This window comes from Metschnikowia bicuspidata (assembly GCF_001664035.1).
Source record: "Metschnikowia bicuspidata var. bicuspidata NRRL YB-4993 chromosome Unknown METBIscaffold_10, whole genome shotgun sequence".
NCBI classification, from domain to species: Eukaryota; Fungi; Ascomycota; class Pichiomycetes; order Serinales; family Metschnikowiaceae; genus Metschnikowia; species Metschnikowia bicuspidata.
In genome coordinates, this window is record NW_017387740.1 from 111,815 (window position 1) to 129,930 (window position 18,116).

Sequence of the window (18,116 nt, forward strand, 5' to 3'; positions counted from 1 at the left end):
AGGAAGACAAACCTAGAGGAACCAGAGAAGACGAGAAATTAAAGGGACTGAATTAATCAAGACTGAAGTAATCAGAGAATAACAGAAATTAAAGGGACTGAAGAAACCAAGACTAAATTAATCAGAGAGATCAAAGAAATTAAAGGGACGAAAGAAATCGGAGAGATTGAAAATCGAGAAATTAAAAAAACCAAAGAATTTACAGAGTTTGAAGAATCCAAAAAATCGAAGATCCCAAAAAATTGAAGAATCCAAAAAGTTTGGAGAATCCGAAAAGTTTGAAGAAATCAAAGACCAGCAAAGAGTCGAGAGACCTACACAGTCTCCCGCGCCCGTCTCCGCGCCAGTCTCCGCGCCCCAGGCCCACCAGCCTCAGACACCTTCTCATACCACTACACAAAGTCACACCAACACCATCAACCATCCGCATAAGCAGCCACAAAACCCCCGCTCGCACGCCAGCATCAGCCGCCAGACTCCCGGCTGTGCCCAAGGCCCCTAACCGTCGGCTGCAGCCAGCGAATCGAGCCCCGCTCACACAGGCGCCACCACTGGCTGCAACACTGGCCCCACCCCTGGCCCCCGACAAGCGCGCCCCAGCCGAGCGCGCCCCAGCACACCGCCTGCCCCCAGGCCCCAGGCCCCGCGCCCTGCCCCCAGCCGGCTCGCGCGCCCTGCCTCCAGCCCCCGGCTCGCGCGCCCCGTGATGACCGCCGCGCACGACCCCGGCGCCCCAACACCAACACACGTCCGCGCACCACGGCTCCACCCCCTACGCTCCTCCGGCCGGGCGCCCCTCCTCCTCATGAACTCCGACGACTTGCCCTCCTACCCGACGCCGCAGCAGGCCACGTACGCCATGCCCGCCCAGGCCCAGCCGCCGCGCAGACCCGCCCCGCCCAAGCACTACGCGCCGGCGCCGCCGGCCTCGCACACATCCAGCGCGTTTCCGGGCGGCTCCGCCGCGGCGCCGCCGGCCCTGGACCCGGCGTACCAGCACACGGGGCCGTACCAGGCGCTGCCGGGCCCGCAGCAGTACCACCCCCACCCGCACGTGACGCCCGCCGCCTCGCCCCACCACCACGCGCACGTCCCGTACCAGAGCCCCGGCTACACGCAGCAGCCCCCGTCCCACCAGCACCGCCCGGCACCGCCGCCTCAGCAGTACTATGCGGCGGGCGCGCCGCGCGTGGTCTCGGCGCTGGCGGTGTCCCTCGGCCAGGCGCTGCTCCCGAACGCGCACTATCTGCCGCACCAGTATCAGCAACAACCACAGCTCCAACAACATCAACAACCACAGCTCCATCAACAACAATACCATCAGCAACAACAACACAATCAGCAACAGCAACCACACCATCAACGTCAACAGCCGCCGCAGGCCCTGGCGGCCCCTCGCGCCGCGTCGTACTCGGGCCCGCAGTACGTGCACCCGCCCGTTCCCACGCTGTCGCCGCCCGCAGTCCACCTGCCCTCGACGCCGCAGATGGCCGGCCGTGGCCATGCGCCCGCCAAGAAGGCGCCGCCCAGCACGGCCAGCCGCTCCCGCGAGAGCCTCGAGGACACGCCGAAGCACGCGGCCAAGCACCGGCTCGAGGCTGAGCTCCGGGCAACCTTCGACCGCGTGGACGCCAACCGCTCGGGCAAGATCTCGCAGCGGGAGCTCTCCGCGGCGTTGGTCAACTTCGACAACACGGGCTTCCGCCACTCGGCCGTGCGCCTCATGATCAAGCTCTTCTCCAGTCCCGCGTCGGGCCTGGCGTCGGGCTTGAACTTCGACCAGTTCGTGTCGCTCTGGAAGTACTTGACCGCCTACAAGAAGTTGTTCGTGGTGGCGGACGTCAACAAGTCCGGCGACATCTCCTTCGGCGAGTTCCAGAGGATCATCGAGCAGATCGGCTACAAGCTCAACGTGGACTTGGTGCTACATTTGTTCCAGAAATTCGCAGTCACCGACTCCCACGACGACGGGTCGGTTGCCGTCGGCAAACTCAAGTTCGACGCGTTCATCGAGTTGCTCGTCTACCTACGCAAGCTCACGGACATCTTCAAGCAGTACGACAAGCAGCTCACCGGCGTGGCCACGATCGACTACCTGGACTTTTTGCTCGAAATCAGCAACTTGACATAGAGCGCTGCGGCTGCCCCACACTAATTGGCCCCAATCGCTGCATGGCCCCCATCGAGGCAACTACACGGGAAGACCTGGGATATATAGTGGGTGTTTTTTTTCTCTCTTGCCACGATTCTCGAAATACACTTTTGGGCTGCGCATCCGGTATCGCGTATCGCAATCGCGCATGCAAGTCTCGTACTGACTCATTGCAATCGCGACATGTCCTACTGGTGCTTGATATCAAGGCGTTTTTCTTGTTGTCAATACATAAATGCTCCAACGGGTACAGCGCTTGTCGCTTTTGACACGCCGCGTCCACGCGCCACATCTGCCCCTCGGCTTCAGAAAACAGTCGACGCTCGCAGAAAAATATCCTGAGCTCTCAGAGGTGGACTTCTCCCCGTCCGGCGAGCCCAACTACCTCAAATTAATCCTCACTTCCAGAGTCTACGATGTTGTGGATAATGCTGGCTCCCCTTTGACACACGCTGTCAACCTCTCCCATAAGTGTAACGCAAAGGTGCACTTGAAGAGGGAGGATTTGTTGCCCGTCTTCTCCTTCAAATTGCGTGGTGCGTACAACATGATTTCAAAACTACACGCCAAGACACCGCTAAACGGAGTCATTGCGTGTTCTGCGGGGAACCATGCTCAAGGCGTGGCGTTCTCGGCTGCCAAGCTCAAAATCCCATCTACTATCGTCATGCCCACAGCAACCCCCTCCATCAAGTATTCCAATGTCAGCAGATTGGGGTCTCAGGTGGTTTTGTACGGCGAAGATTTCGACTCGGCAAAGCAAGAATGTGCCCGCTTGAGTAGCTTGGAGAATTTGACGGACATCCCACCCTTTGACCATCCTTACGTGATTGCTGGTCAGGGAACCGTCGCATTGGAATTGACAAGACAATTAGTGCTCGACGAACTAGACGCTGTCTTCATCCCAGTTGGCGGGGGTGGTTTGATTGCCGGTGTTGCAGCTTACCTCAAGCAAGTTGCGCCCCACGTGAAAATCATAGGTGTAGAAACTTTCGATGCCGATGCATTGTATCAGTCTTTAAGAGACACGGAAAGGGTGCGTCTTGAGCTGGTGGGTGTTTTCGCCGACGGCACCGCAGTGAAAATCGTTGGCGATGAGACTTGGAGACTCTGTCACAAGTACGTTGACGAGGTAGTCAGAGTTACCACCGATGAGACTTGCGCCGCCATCAAGGACATTTTCGAGGACACAAGGCTGATTGTCGAACCCTCTGGTGCTCTTGGTGTCGCCGGAATGAAAAAATACATCCAACAGACTAAGAAAGACATGGATCACCGCAACAAGACTTACATTCCTATCTTATCTGGAGCCAACATGAACTTCGACAGATTGAGATTTGTCAGCGAGAGGGCTGTTTTGGGCGAAGGTAAAGAGGTCTCATTTGTCGTATCTATCCCAGAGAAGCCAGGCGAGTTTTCTAAGCTCCAACAAATCATTCATCCGAGACTGATCACTGAGTTTTCGTACAGAAACTCTGGTAGTGACATCGCCAACATCTACGTCTCGTTCAATGTCCTCAATAAGGACAAAGAGGTGGCATCTATAATGCAAACCATGAATAATGATGAACACAACTACGAAGTTGTTGACATTTCAAACAATGAGCTCGCGAAAACACATGGCCGTTACTTGGTTGGGGGTAAATGCTCATCATCTGATATCACGAAGAGAGAGAAATTGTTTACTTTCGAGTTTCCTGAAAGACCTGGTGCCTTGACAAAATTCTTACAAGAACTAAAAGATAACTGGGACATCACTTTGTTCAATTACAGAAACCATGGCAACGATGTTGGTAAGGTATTGTGTGGGTTTGTTATTCCTGAGGGGGCAAGCGAGGCTGAGTTCTATGACTTTTTGAACAAATTGGGCTACAAATATATTGACGAAACTCAAAATGTTGTTTATCAGAAATTTTTGAAGTGATGCTGCCACAAAAAAAAACCCGGTTATTCTCACAGGCCAAATGACTCGCTAGATTAATCTAGCTTCACTTTAGGAATTTTCATATATACATAGGTATGCATACACTATTTTTTGAACTTATACCGTTAGTCAGCCCGGCGCAAAAACGCTTGGTATGCTTCGTTGTTGATGGTCACGCGACCAGTGGCCTTCATCTGCTTCTTACCCTCTTTTTGTCTTTCCAATAATTTCTTTCTTCTCGAAATATCTGCTGCATGTAATTTCTGAGTGACGTCCTTTCTTCTTGCCTTAATGGTCTCTCTGGCGATCACTTTATTGTTCACCTTCGCTTGGATAGCAACTTCGAAAAGTTGGGACTTCAAGTATTCTCGGAACCGGGTGACATATTCTCTACCTCTCGTCTGTATTTGTGATCTGTGCATAACCTGTGACAAAGCATCCTGGGCCTCGCCACTCACGCAAAGTTCCATTTTCACAACATCCGACTTCTTATATCCTGAATCCTCGTAGTCTAGAGATGCATATCCTTTAGTAGCTCCCTTGAGCTTTCCAAAGAAATCTTCAACTAACTGTGCCATAGGAATTTCATATTTGAGGAGGACTTGGCCTGTGGTTAGGTATTCCATCTCCTTCTGTATGCCTCTATTGGCTTCGCAAATAGACATCACTGTTCCCACGTACTCGTCGGGGATGGTCATAATCGCATCCACAAACGGCTCCAAAAACATGTCAATATCGTGAGACCGATAGTCAGAGCCCGGAAAGTCGTCAGGATTTGTCACGATTTTTTCTGTTCCATCCTTATATTTAATTTTATAAGGTACCGTTGGCGCAGTTAAGATGATCTTTGCCCCATATTCGTTTTCTAAGCGTTCTTTGAAGACTGAAGAGTGGAGAGATCCCAAGAACCCCAATCTCCAACCTAATCCTAGAGCTGAAGATGTCTCTTTTTCTAGGGTTACCGACCTGTCATTCAAGACCAAATGCTCCATGTGATCATTCATGACCTTGAATTCACCTCCATCGGCAGGAAAAGCTCCCACAAAAACCATAGGTTTGGGCTCCTCAAATCCCGGAAGCGGCTCGAGACCAGCACTGTTCCCACTTTGAAAAAATGTATCTCCAATCATGGCCTCCTTTGGATTTTTCATTCCTGGGATAATGTATCCAACTTGACCAGCTCTAATATAATTCATCGGCGTCTTATCTGGGTACATGACGCCAACTTCTTTCACATCATATTTCTTTTCAGTGTGGGCGGAAAGTAATTTCATTCCTTTTCTTATCTTTCCGTCCACAACAAATACAAGCATGACCACACCAACATAAGGGTCATGCCAAGAGTCCACGAGTAAGGCTTTCAAGGGTTTTTCAACATCGCCAACTGGTGAGGGAATATCCTGAATAATTTTTGGGATAATGTTTTCCACATTAAGACCTGTCTTGGCACTCACTGGAATACAATCATTTGGGTCTAGCTCAAACGTAGATTCGACTTGTTCCATTGCTCGAGGTATATCTGCAGCATCTAGATCAATTTTGTTTATAATAGGTATCAATTTAAGCCCCAAGCTATACGCCAAGTAGAAATTGGCCACGGTTTGTGCTTGGACACCTTGCGCTGCATCTACCAATAAGAGAGCCCCTCCACATGAAGCGTATGATCTGGAAACCTCTGCACGGAAGTCAACGTGACCGGGAGTATCGACAAGATGCAAAAGGTAATCCTCTCCTGTTTTTGGATCGTTGTAAAACATGGTACAGGTCTGTGCTTTAACTGTGATTCCCCGCTCTCGTTCAACGTCCAACTTATCTAGCACTTGTTTATTTGCATCGCCTGGTTTTATCACTCCCGTCAATTCAAGTAGCCTGTCCGATAGTGTGGATTTACCATGATCTACATGTGCCACGATGCTGAAATTCCGATAATTTTTTAGAGGGATCTTCTCGATTCTTTCTTCGATGGCCTTAATGTGAGACTCCTTATCTAAAGTCACTCTCTTGTCTTGCTGCGCAACTGTCTTGTTCGCCGCTGCTCGAAGCAGATGATATGTTGTGAATCTCCTGCTCTTCAGCAACCCTGTTAATACATGTCGAAGGCTTGGTGGTGCAAAATACATGTTAGGGCAAAACAGTACCATCACGACCGTTTGATGCGAGCAAAATTTTGTTCGCACTTTGTTTGCACCCAGTGTCGAGCACTCTAAGGAAATGGTTAAACAGCCTTATTACATTCAAGCAGCTACGCCATTGAACTTACATGCTATGTTTGTGGATGGTATGTCAGTGAAGAGCTGTTTTATGCTACTTGTCTTGAGAAACCACACCATTTCGCACGCTGAAACAAAAATCGCAAAATAAAATACGCTTTCGTGTCTTGTTTCGAATGTTTATATTTAGTTGTATGACTGACTAAGCGTTGTCATTTGCAAAATTCTCGATGTATTTTACCAACCTCTCAGTACTGTCCGCAGTCACTGCATTGTAGAGAGAGGCTCTAATACCTCCCACCGATCTGTGTCCTTTCAAGCCCGTCAACTTGTCCTCAGCTGCCCCCTTCAAGAACTTGGACTCCAAGTCCTCGTTTGGAAGGGTGAAGACAACATTCATCTTCGAGCGAGAGTTTTTCTCGACAGGCAACTTGTATAATTGAGGGTATTTCTCTAATACACCGTACAATGAGCTTGCCTTTTTCTCGTTGATAGTTTCAATGGCTTCAATGCCACCCATTTTCAACAACTTTTCAGTCACCAATTTCAAGATGTGACACGTAAAAATTGGGATGGTGTTGTACGCAGAGTTGTTGGCCACCACAGTGGGAAATTGGAAGGCGATCGGTGTCAAAGGGATACCTAATTCCCTCAATTCATCGTCTGAGCTTTGATCGAGCAAATTCTTCTTGATGATGTAAACAGTCAAACCAGCCAATCCGACGTTTTTCTGGGCGCCCGCCATGATAAGACCATACTTCGAAACATCAAGCTTTTTGGATAAGATATTTGATGACATGTCAGCCACTAGCTCGACATTTTCCGGCAAGTAGTCCGATCCCGGCACGTCATTAAATTCATTTCCATGAACGGTTTCGTTATCACATACATACAAGTAAGCGGTATTCTCCTTGTCAATTGGGGCCCATTCGCTGTATGGCGGGATGTGGTTGAATTTTGAGGTCTTTGTGTCAACAACAATGTCAACCTCAAATCCCAATCTTTTGGCTTCTTCAGCTGCCTTCTTAGACCAGCCACCAGTCACGGCATAAGCAGCTTTGCCTTTCTTACCTGTCTTCTTGGCGTAGTTGGCTAGCAAGTTGTAAGCCACAGAAGCAAATCCCAACGTGCCTCCGCCTTGCATAAAGAACACCTCATGAGTGTCTGGAATATTCAACAACTTTGTGAAGTTAGCCTTTGTTTCATCAATGATTTGAATCGCAGTCTTGGAGCGGTGGGAGATTTCGCCCACACCTAAATTCTCGCCATCGAAAGTTAACAAGTCTAAGGCAGCTTGCTTTAAGACGTCTGACGGCAACAATGCTGGGCCAGCACCAAAGTAATGGGGTTCTTCACGGTTTAAGGAACTCATTTGCAGTGTTAAAGAAAACGAAGTTAGAGAAAGAATTTCGTAGGGCGCGCAAAATACCATGTGACTAATATGACGAGTCAGAAGTAATAAAGTGAGACACGAGCTAGTTTGATGTTCATGTAAACTCTGGTATCTGAGCAAAAAAATGCACAACCCGTAGAGTCAAAAACATTCACTTGCATGTTGCTTAAACAAGGTTCTGAATTAAAAGTTTCACGAGTTCTCAAGGAGTTTACTAGTCGACATGAAGTCACATTAAACTTTGGCACTCAATCAGTCAGAATAGGGTTCAGCTTGGCGAATCCCGCTTATGTAATAAATAATTTCAGCATCGTCGGTTTCATCAAGTAGGCAATGAATTGCGCAAGCATTATTGTCGCAGATAAAGAGTATTACGGTTTGGCAGGTACCAACGATTTTGGCTGTCAGGCACCATTCCTTGAGGTTCACCGTCACGTCAACACCAATCGCAGACCTATCTTCATGATTCTTGCTGGGGCTTTCCTGTAGCGCAGCAGCTCGCAAACTATCGTATTCCGAGTCCGAAGGTGGTACTTGGATATCGAGCCTGCCATTCCATTTAATGGTAGTATTACAGCTATCTGCTTCTTGTAGCACAAATTTCAACGTTCCTCCATTCCTCTGGCTTGCGCTTATTGTCATTTTTTCGTGTGCCGTTGAATTCTTAAACCTTTCTAGCCGCCGATAGGTGGCAAAAAACTCATTAGGAAGTTTTATCATGAGATCAATTCTTGGAAGCACGGGTTCTTTCAATAGTCCCGCAGCTTCCTTGAGGATTCTCACAGGGATTCTGAAAACATGATTGATCGTACTTGAGTTTTCAGTGATATCTGAGTATTGTAGCGCCAAGTAAGCACTCCCAGAGCTTTTCTGACCCTCCTTCTTCTGAAGCCGAATCTTTAGTTCAGTACTGCTGGCCTTGTCAAAATTCCGCAATGCTTGAAGAAAAAGTTCAATATTAATCTCAAGCAGTATCCAGTTGTCTCGAAGACTCTGTATTTCGATCCTCAGAAAGATGTTTCTCATGGGAAATTTACACCATATTTGCGGCTCTTGATTTAACGATGAATCGTTAATCAGTATGGCGAGAAGTTGTTCAGGACTGAATCGCAATATCACGCGCTTCCGGAGTGTATTGATAAGTGAGAAGCAGTTTTTCAAAACTTCTGAGCTTTGTGTCTCTAATTTGAGCTTCATCGACTCGGAAGATGCGGTATTCTCGTTTTCTGTTCCACATGTGCCGGTGCGCGTAGCCAGTATTTCTGTAGACAGCCAAACGCTTAAAAACAGCTCATAGCAGTATAGCCTACGTCAGCAAAAAACTATGATCTCGTTTATCAATTACTCTTGATTTCAGTATTTGTTATTATTACAGACGGCTTGTTCTAAATATTTACGCTTGTATCACTCTGAAGTAACTAATTTATTGATATTCCAAGACACAAAGGTAAATCGATCCTGTCTTTGGCATTACTCTTCCTTTGATGTACAAGATATTGAACTCTTTACTTGCTTGATCATGTAGCAATCACTCCTTTGTAAATCTCACGCGCCATGTTTTCTTGATGGATGGTTGATTGTTCAAAATACAAGTACCCTCTTCATACCGCTATATCAGACTCTCAAGACAATGATGACAGAGTCACCCCTTAAAAAAAGTTTGGCTATGAACCTTTCTTTCGAAGTGGTTTTTATGATCTTGCCCTTACTGTTTCTTAGTGTCTCCGTCCAGAGTTCTTTCACATCTTCAAGAATCAAATTACAATGTCTGTCAAAAGCCTTCACCTTTGCAAGAAGTTTATGATTGTTTCGACAATATATCATGACAGGACTTCCATCATTCATGGCAGTTTGAATGAGCGACATGGGCCCATGTTTAAATTCGAACTCTTCGAGTTGTTGAAGCTCTATTTCTGTGAGTTCTGAGCGTACCCGATCTATTAGTTCACTTGGCTGGTTAATATTTATCCTCATGCAGTGAATTGTTCTTGGATTTACATACGCCATATTTTATAGTTATATATCTGGATTAAGCACAATCCTTGTTGGTAAATGTCTTCGTTGTCGAATGCCCATGCGCATTCAGTTGAGTATCTTGCGAAAGGCTTCGGTGGGACTGCATGGAGAACATGATACTATTTTATTTCAGATCATTTTACAGAATACAGCCTGGTTTTCAAGTTACATGAAGTATAAGCTGTTCAATTTTATGTTTGTGACAGATAAATAAAATTTGAATAGAAGATATGGAAACACGCGATGGTTTTAAACATTCCCCCTTTTCCTGCTAACAACTGGTAAGGCAGTGTCAACACTTTACTCCGTCATCTTCAAAGCACAACACCATATTCGTCAATCTGCTACCGAGTGGCTAATTTTGTTATTTTATTCCCATGAGAAAGCATTTATCTCTGCTATTATATTTAACATCTGTGCTACACAGTCTTTGGCTGATGTGCGAGTGGCGCTGCTAGCTTGCATCCTCTTTTTATGATGCTTTCAACGCGATCTTTTAATACACGAGATGGACACACAACACCCAAAGTTTTAAAGTCCACTTGAGCCTCAGCCTTTCCTATTTTTATCGTTGCACCATCCGAATCTATTTGGGAGATGGAATCGCCAAATTGAGCTTTTAATAATGTTGAGATTCTGCGGATCCTAGTCTCAACGTCATGATTTCCATGCGCCTTTTTAACTTCTTGCTCCTGAACTGTTTCTTCACTAGGTTCTTCTTTCACATGCCCGTGTGAGTGTGCTTTAGACGTTAATTTGACAGAAGCCGGTGATGAGTCCACGTTATAAAGAATTGCCACCACGCTGTCGGCCAAAGAATCCGCCATTGCATTGTTGTTGATCCACTCGACCGTAATTTCAAGACCCTTAGATTCTTTGGACTTGTCGGCTGTGATATATATCATGTCCATTATCAAACATTCCCAAATGTCTTCGGAATCGTTAATGACATTTATATAGCCAAACATTTGCTCAAGATGCCAAGAAATTAATGATACGCTCGACTCGATTTTCAATTTGATGTTGGACTTTACGACAGAAGTTGTAAGCTGTGTGAATTCATGGATATCATCCAATTGTAACAAGTTCAAGTCGAAGTCTTTCGATATTAAAACTCCTGAAACAATTATACCAGAATTAATGAGCTTGTCCTCCACCTTCTCGTCGGTCTTCTTTCCGTTCGTGGCTTTTGTTGACACTTCTGCTTGGAGCTGATCAGCAGGATTTTCGTTCATTTTGACATCATTTCTTTCGTCTTTGATCTCTTCTTCATCGTGTATCTCTTCAATTTTACTTTTCTTCAACTCTTTGCTCATGAAGTCTTTTATAAGCCTGGATTCAGCCTCGGCAAGTGATCCAACAACTTTGGCGATTTTTGCGCTTGTGATTCCAATCTGGAGATCTTCACAGTTTCTTGGATTGAAAACTCTGACTTCTTCCTCTGTACCTTTGCGAGATGAGTATCTGCTTAGTAAAGCAGACTTCAATCTACCCATTGGATTGCTATCTCCGTGGACCAAAATGATTTTTTTGGGGGCAACCTCCTCGATAAAACCTGCATTTTGTTGGAAATCGACATGAGCAGCAAATGAAATTTCATCGACGGAAAGCCGGCGAGGAATCGAGATATCAGGATTTGAAATAGATGGAATCGCATGCGGCTCGGTTAAAATTTCCTTTGCCATAGTTCCTTCCACAGCGTAACCGGTCATGATAACTGCATTCTTGGGATCTGGTGCCCATCTTTCAAGAAGCTGTCGAGATACTCCGCTCTGTAACATACCTGGCGATGCAACAACGACACAGGGACCCATGTCATAAACCTTGTCGATACTCCTGATGGACTTGATGAATTTGAACTGGAAAGGATTTGACTTTGCTGATGCAGAAGCACTGAGTCTGATCTTTTCGTTCATAATGCTGGTGTATGTTTGATAGACAGCCATACATTTTCTTGCAAGATCAGATGCATAATATATATTTACAGATTGAATGTCCTCATTCATTGACCAGTATTCTTCTAGGATCAACAAAAGCTCTTGGGCTCTTCCCAAGGCGAAGACAGGCATCAACACACGGCCGCCCTTTAAAATAGTAGAGTGAATATTTTTCATCATTCTGGTCTCCTTTTCTAGTCTTGGCTCGTGTGTGGCTGTTCCAAAAGTGGATTCTGTGATAAGGATATCTGGTCTTTGAGGAGGTACCTCTGCTACTTTCAAGTGGCGATCCTCTTCTCTAGAATAGTCTCCGGTGAACAAAATTTTGACACCTCCTATTTCGAGAAAGTACATGCATGCACCCAAGACATGACCAGCATGGTACGCGGTAAACCTTATTCCCTCGACTTCGATGGTTGAATGATAATCAATGGTCTCGATCTTTTCGAAAGAGCTCATCAAGTCTTCGTTTGTGTACAAGTTTGCGGATCCTCCTCCATTATGCTGTGAGCTGTCCATTTGACGGGCCTCATCACCTCCTCCAGCCATAGATGTCACTCGCACGAAATCGGACAACAACCATCTGTAAATTGCCTTCGTGGCATGTGTCATGAAGACACGCCCTTTGAAACTCGTTTGTTGCATGACATATGGTAAAGAAGCAGCGTGATCCAAATGAAAGTGACTAATCAATAATATGTCGACCTTTGATAAGTCATACTCATCGAAAAAAGGTAAAGAATTCATACCGCTAAGCCCAGGATGAACACCCGAGTCCAACATGATCACCTTATTCTTATACTCGATGATATGGCAAGAGCGACCGACCTCATTGCATCCTCCTAGACCGAAAAAACGGAAGTTGTCGGAATCTTCAGCGGTTGAATTGTCTGTTGCCATTGCGCTTCGAATAATGGATAAGAACTTGAAGGACCGAAAACAAATTTGAGATGTGAGCGCGCAAGCCTAATACGGGTGGGTTTTCAATGCGAACACTCCCGAAAAAACGTTCTTCTACTAGTCATTAATGAAATGGATCTTCGATGTAGAAATCTAAGTCTTCAATCTAATTGCTCAACTATATGTGTAGTTTTAAACTGTGCTACAAAATCAAAATAAAGCAATATTCTTAGTTCCCAATTAATATAAATCACCTCAGGAAAATGTAAATATCTACTTTTGGAGAGAGCCACCGTAGCATGTCTCATTCTGTTTCTTTCTCAAGTCAAACACGTTAAGAACCTCCTCGGCTGCCTTAACCCCGGAAAGAGCCATTGCACCGAAAGTTGGACCCATTCTGTTGCTTCCATCAACCTCTGCAAGCTCCATTCCAGCAATCACTAAGCCTGGGGCAACCTCTCTGGTTCCTTTCACGATAGCATCTTCGGCTTTGTTCATATCAAGACCTCTCATGCCACCCAAAACAAAAGAGTCACCCTTAATTTTGGGACACAAGCTTTGTAATCTCTTGGCGGAAAAGGCCCCAAATGGTCCATCGTGTCCTGTAGTTGAAAGAACCACGTTGGCATTAATCGTGTTGGGATCCATACACGACTGTGTATCATGATTCAAGGCCACCAAAGTCCAATTTGTAACAACTCCAGCAATACGCAACTCATCTGTGGTTTCATCGCGGCGTGTGATCAAGTCCTCCACTGCTGTGGCATTGAACAACTTCACGTTAGGAAACTTCAAGACTTTAGACATTAACGTGGACATGAACAACGCCGCATGCTTCACGACGACATAATCACCTTCATCCTCGTAAGCTACCTCGATTTCATCCAAGAAATGTTGAGCGGGCTTTCTCAAAACCATTGCTGAGAACAATTGACCGCCCAACCAACAGCCTCCACCTGGTGAGACAGAGGCCTCAATTATTGCAATCTTAAGGTCAGGTCTGTTTTTCGCCAAAACATAAGCAGCCGATAACCCGGCGCTTCCCGCTCCTACGATTACAACATCAGACTCAGTGTACTTGTCCAAGTCTTCGAAATACCTCTTGGTCATCGCTCGAGAGACAGTTGACTCTCTGATTGGTGCAAATTTAAAAGAATCCCAGTCTGCAAAATTGACTTCGGTGTTTTGAACGTCTGACTGAAGGCGAAGAATCAGCTCATCTGAGGCAGTAGTCGTAGTGTGCGTGTTATAGATCATAGTTGGGGGAGTCATTCTTGTTTCGTATGAGAAGAAGTGTTTAGGTGTGATCCATACCACTTTATATATACCCCTAGATTTGCCACTGAGGCACACGATTTTAATTCCCGGAAGAAATGTTCTCTCTGTGACCAAAAAGCCGCATTTCCATGCCTCTTAACTGCATTTCCATGCATTTCCCGGCTGCAACTGATCCACCCAAAAGTCCGCGCGTCCTCACAATTCAAGACACGTCCAGATCGCACCATTGATTTTTTTTTTTGGCGACTTTATGCTTCAGTGCCAAGTTGAAGCTTTATTATATTGTAGAATGAATTCCACGGTCGATTTGCAACTATTTTTGGTTCAAATTTGCAGTTTTATATTCTGCTTCAGACGTCACCATCATTCGGTTCGCAGAGTAACTGCAGATAAACCATCTTGAAGTCCCGGGAGGAGTGTCCCGTGCAGATACAAACATTGAGAACAATAAGCAATGTGGAATAAAACCCGCATTCCATAGACTCGTACGCGCATATCTAGTCGATGGCGAAATTGCTTATGGGCTTCAGTCAATCTGCTTGCTTTTCTCATTGAAGCTCTTGAAATATCTCTTTCTGAAGCTTGTCACATTTTTTTCGAGCATGCCATTCCTGGTCACACCCTGGTAGCTCTGATCTCTTTTCACATATACAACCAATCTTCTGGACCATTTGTTAAACTCCTGTTCCAACGCATACAAATGTTCCAATTTCTCGTGTTGTGGTATGTGGTGCTCAACAAATTCGTCATTGGCTGTGGGCATCCAAAAAGCTAGCCTGCCTCCCACTGGAAGCCTTTCAGCCGCAAAATTGAGTAGATCCTCAAGCAAATTTGCAAGTTCATACGGCTTCTTGGGCGCTATGAAATCTCTCCTGAAATGTCCTAATTCACCTCCAACGACATTCTTTTCTCTTCCGACAGCTTTGTCTGGGTTCTTCGCCCCACATACTTTGAGGCCCTCTCTGACTCCATAAGGCGGATCACAAACAATAGAATCTATCACAAGATCAGACCTAAATGCATTATTTGTGAAGTCCATCACAAATGTGTCCATGAATTGAGACGTCGTATGGTACTGCTTGAAATTACTTTTCAAATTGCATTGTGGTCCTTTCCCTCTAATGGAGCGTGGATCGATATCTGTTCCCATTGGATATGCTCCAAAGTATGCTCCTGCGACAAGAAAAGAGCCTGTACCCGTGAATGGGTCGTAGATTATCTTGCCAGGACTGACTTGACCGATATTGCAACTGATGAGAGAGAGCTCAGCCTCGAAGGAAGTCGTCCCAATGTACTTTCTCTTTTTTAAATCATACTCCTCAACAGCACCTGCAGCTCTAGCACTAAGTTGGACCTCTCTCCCGAACCAAAGGTACTTGGGTTTGTCTGCCTTTTCCATACCACTCACAAAATACTCTTCTAGCACGGCAAAAACAGTTTCTGGGTTTTTTAGTCTGATCTTGCCTTCAAACCCTAAGTACTTAAACGTTTCGATAGTTTTGATCTTTTCTTCGGTACTTTTAGTTCCCATGAAACTGACGAAGTCAAACCTAAAAGTGTTTGTTTTGTAACTTTCGAACTTTTCGGTTGACATCTCTTGCACACTTTTATGCAAGGCGTTCAAGTCCTCGCCTTTTCCCCAAAGCTCGTATATCCCTTTCGCCAAAATAGACCGTTTGATAAGGTTTTGGGCATCCTCATCGCTCTTAAGGTTCACGATCATAAAAGGGCTTTTCTCATTGTGATTACTGAGGTCCACTTCCACTCCAAACATTTCGGAGAGTGACTCTAACTCCGGAATCCTAAAACTAGGAAAGGAATTTGCAAAACTTATGATATATTGTTTCATTGTGGTTAGAAGTTGGCGTTTGTCGATGAGGCGAGAAGAGCGCACTAAACAGTATAGATGAAAAATGAAATGTGCAGCGCGTCCGTGATCACTGGGTGCAAATTCAGAATTTGGCGTATAAAATTTCTAACGTTTGAGTATGAGCTTTCTGAGATCTTATGCCAGTTTTGAAATTAGGTTCAATTTAACTCATGATGAAATATTGGTATTTTTTGGCAGTTCTCTATTTTTAAAGTATCACACAACGTTCAGCTTAATTACGCAGCTGAGTAAATAAATTTATTTATTTGGTAAGAAAGTACAGACTACAAAACTTTTATTTATATTTGGACAAATATACAAATGACTTTGTATCGGAGCTCTGCTTCAATGAACCGAACTTGGAAACATCACGTGTTTGTCCGACTAGAGAATGTGTTCGAGTACTCAGCGTAAGATCCTTAGAAAAACCATGCCGGATCGATGTGAGTACCGACGATGGTGAGGCTGCGAGTGCTGCGGGCACGTCTGACTCGGTCTCGGGTAGCTGGCCCACCAGGGCAGGTAACGAGGTGGACGTAGGACAATCATTTCTAGTTATGCGAGAGTGTGGACGCAATCGGCGCTGGCGTGCCTCATGGAGGTGGAGCTTGATGACGGCGGACTGTGGCGCGCTAGAATGGGGACCGTGAGGCCGGACTAGCGCTCAGATTTTTTTTGTTGATCTGCCGTTTCCTGGCGACGCGCCTGGCGACAGATACGGCAGTTACGGGCCATATGCCCAGCTTTCTGACAGTGGTAACAGATGAGCTGCGAAGTCGCGTGAGCATTGATGGCGTTGATCGCCTCGAAGGGCATCGATTGGTGGTCGTTGGGGATGGGTAATGTGCTGGCGGGACTGCAGGGCGAGCCTAGAGGTGATCGGTTTCCATCGCATCAGCGGCCGATTGGGATGTCGCACCGACCTCACCCTATAGCGAGGGAGTGGATGTTGGAAATGCGTTGGAGGTAGTCGTACAACGTGTCGAAGTGGGTAGTGTTCAAACGAATAAGGTCCGAACGGTAAGGCTCGTTGACACCTCGAATGAGGATAACCCGGAGGGTATCAGTCGTCATGGCGCCAGGTGGGAGCTCGCGCTGCAAACGTGCAAACTCGGCAAGGAAGACGGAAAGAGTTCGCTTGCCCTGTTTTAGTTCGAGAAGGGCATCGTGTGCGGCATCCAGGTAGTCCATGGGGTAAAAGGCTTTCTTGAAGAGATCGAGGACAGCTTCTCCTTTAAAGGTGTTGAACTTAGGGGCGTCACGCAACTGGTCGAATCAAATGGCCACGGACCCGATAAGGTTTATGGAGATGAGGCGCCGCCTGCAGACGTATGATCAGCGGTGCTACCAAGTGTTATGGTTAGTGTAGGGATCTTGGGAAGTGGTTAGATAGCTACGAGTTCGCGACAATAACTTGATATAATATTGAACTAGACCAAATAACTGCTGCCCCCCTATTCTTAGAGTTGGCTTTGTCCCCCGTTTTATATCTTGTGTGCTTGTGGGGGACTGCGTATCAAATTGCAGCCACTATTACGCACGTGCTAAAGGGAACCGAGGGGCTTCGGTCGTTTTCTGCATCTATGATGGGCCCTGGTTGGCGGCGTTTATCCATAACAGCCTCAATATTAAGATACTTTCCGTATCTTATTTTTAGCTAGGTCTTTCAAAGATTATTGACTCTTACCTGTGGGAGAGACCACGGGATAATAGAGCTGTCTAGGCGAGATAGGTCGCCTGCCACGGGATAGGCCGTTGGCTCGGAATAAGACAGATAAGCTTATCCTAGTAATTTTGAAACCGGAAGCATACTGTTATAACGGAGAGTAACATTTACTAAGGTGATCTACTCTTATGTAATAAGGCTTTCCCTTCTAATTAGCAGGGTGTTCAATCACCTTCATATTCACTTCTATCCGTCCGGTATGTCGTATATGCCGAGCGTCACGTGACTATTAGACCAAACTCCAAAGATGTGTATATTGTTGGAATAGCACAAAAACATTCAACAAGGTCCCTTGGCCCAGTTGGTTAAGGCGTGGTGCTAATAACGCCAAGATCAGCAGTTCGATCCTGCTAGGTATTATGAAACAGCCTGGAGCTGTCTCTTAAACTACGAGTAGATCGGTTTATAGATAGTTCAGCCTTAGTGGATAGGCCTAGTCTATCTGTCGTATTCTCGATGTCTAAAAAGTGTTATCCTTCTTCAGGGATGTCTCAGCCTCACGCTCCTTTATAGTTCGGAACCCTTCTATACAGTAGGTGAGGGGTAACCCCGATCAGGAATGTTTAGACTCTTCGTCCTTCGTATTATACAGGATGCCCAGAATCTATAATCTGGCTCATGTCGTATCATAACATTATCTCCCCAAAATTAGAATGTTCGTCCTCGAACATTTAGTTATCATGGATAGAGGAAAGCCTCGAAGTACCTTC

General features: G+C 46.0%; 11 protein-coding genes and 1 non-coding gene across 12 annotated transcripts; 4 read left to right on the forward strand and 8 right to left on the reverse strand.

Annotated features, from left to right (window-relative positions):
- Positions 1 to 376: 376 nt before the first annotated feature.
- Positions 377 to 1,192, forward strand: METBIDRAFT_61970 (uncharacterized protein; the record flags this gene model as incomplete). Its single annotated transcript, XM_018858321.1, has 2 exons — positions 377 to 583; positions 615 to 1,192. Coding segments are annotated over 2 exons (784 nt in total), but the record flags the coding sequence as incomplete, so codon positions are not given.
- Positions 1,193 to 1,249: 57 nt separating this feature from the next.
- Positions 1,250 to 2,131, forward strand: METBIDRAFT_25889 (uncharacterized protein; the record flags this gene model as incomplete). The annotated part of the gene is made up of 1 exon (XM_018855304.2): positions 1,250 to 2,131. A coding segment is annotated over one exon (882 nt), but the record flags the coding sequence as incomplete, so codon positions are not given.
- Positions 2,132 to 2,335: 204 nt separating this feature from the next.
- ILV1 (threonine ammonia-lyase) lies at positions 2,336 to 4,076 on the forward strand (the record flags this gene model as incomplete). The annotated part of the gene is made up of 2 exons (XM_018859191.1): positions 2,336 to 2,399; positions 2,482 to 4,076. The coding sequence occupies 2 exons, from the start codon at positions 2,336 to 2,338 to the stop codon at positions 4,074 to 4,076; spliced, it is 1,659 nt and encodes a 552-aa protein (XP_018709330.1).
- Positions 4,077 to 4,201: 125 nt separating this feature from the next.
- METBIDRAFT_80196 (GTPase) lies at positions 4,202 to 6,406 on the reverse strand (the record flags this gene model as incomplete). Its single annotated transcript, XM_018859192.1, has 2 exons — positions 4,202 to 6,108; positions 6,337 to 6,406. 2 exons carry the CDS (start codon positions 6,404 to 6,406, stop codon positions 4,202 to 4,204), a joined length of 1,977 nt encoding a protein of 658 aa, XP_018709331.1.
- Positions 6,407 to 6,488: 82 nt separating this feature from the next.
- On the reverse strand, positions 6,489 to 7,658 carry SER1 (O-phospho-L-serine:2-oxoglutarate transaminase; the record flags this gene model as incomplete). The annotated part of the gene is made up of 1 exon (XM_018859193.1): positions 6,489 to 7,658. One exon carries the CDS (start codon positions 7,656 to 7,658, stop codon positions 6,489 to 6,491), a length of 1,170 nt encoding a protein of 389 aa, XP_018709332.1.
- Positions 7,659 to 7,931: 273 nt separating this feature from the next.
- On the reverse strand, positions 7,932 to 9,235 carry MEC3 (Mec3p; the record flags this gene model as incomplete). Its single annotated transcript, XM_018854472.1, has 2 exons — positions 7,932 to 8,941; positions 9,229 to 9,235. The coding sequence occupies 2 exons, from the start codon at positions 9,233 to 9,235 to the stop codon at positions 7,932 to 7,934; spliced, it is 1,017 nt and encodes a 338-aa protein (XP_018709333.1).
- On the reverse strand, positions 9,022 to 9,740 carry SMD2 (mRNA splicing protein). The gene is made up of 2 exons (XM_018858322.1): positions 9,682 to 9,740; positions 9,022 to 9,627 (listed from the first exon to the last, which is right to left on the reverse strand). Exons 1-2 carry the CDS (start codon positions 9,684 to 9,686, stop codon positions 9,294 to 9,296), a joined length of 339 nt encoding a protein of 112 aa, XP_018709334.1. The 5' UTR covers positions 9,687 to 9,740; the 3' UTR covers positions 9,022 to 9,293.
- Positions 9,741 to 9,943: 203 nt separating this feature from the next.
- METBIDRAFT_33860 (cleavage polyadenylation factor subunit) lies at positions 9,944 to 12,484 on the reverse strand. Its single transcript, XM_018856410.1, has one exon. The coding sequence runs from the start codon at positions 12,413 to 12,415 to the stop codon at positions 10,115 to 10,117; it is 2,301 nt and encodes a 766-aa protein (XP_018709335.1). The 5' UTR covers positions 12,416 to 12,484; the 3' UTR covers positions 9,944 to 10,114.
- Positions 12,485 to 12,805: 321 nt separating this feature from the next.
- On the reverse strand, positions 12,806 to 13,804 carry THI4 (thiamine thiazole synthase; the record flags this gene model as incomplete). Its single annotated transcript, XM_018858245.1, has 1 exon — positions 12,806 to 13,804. One exon carries the CDS (start codon positions 13,802 to 13,804, stop codon positions 12,806 to 12,808), a length of 999 nt encoding a protein of 332 aa, XP_018709336.1.
- Positions 13,805 to 14,070: 266 nt separating this feature from the next.
- On the reverse strand, positions 14,071 to 16,132 carry METBIDRAFT_136698 (tRNA (guanine-N2-)-methyltransferase). Its single transcript, XM_018854406.1, has one exon. The coding sequence runs from the start codon at positions 15,657 to 15,659 to the stop codon at positions 14,337 to 14,339; it is 1,323 nt and encodes a 440-aa protein (XP_018709337.1). The 5' UTR covers positions 15,660 to 16,132; the 3' UTR covers positions 14,071 to 14,336.
- Positions 15,956 to 16,871, reverse strand: METBIDRAFT_85053 (uncharacterized protein; the record flags this gene model as incomplete). The annotated part of the gene is made up of 2 exons (XM_018859243.1): positions 15,956 to 16,312; positions 16,609 to 16,871. 2 exons carry the CDS (start codon positions 16,869 to 16,871, stop codon positions 15,976 to 15,978), a joined length of 600 nt encoding a protein of 199 aa, XP_018709338.1. The 3' UTR covers positions 15,956 to 15,975.
- Positions 16,872 to 17,692: 821 nt separating this feature from the next.
- On the forward strand, positions 17,693 to 17,766 carry METBIDRAFT_t251. The gene has a single exon. It is a non-coding gene; the product is annotated as a tRNA-Ile (tRNA).
- The last annotated feature ends 350 nt before the right edge of the window (positions 17,767 to 18,116 follow it).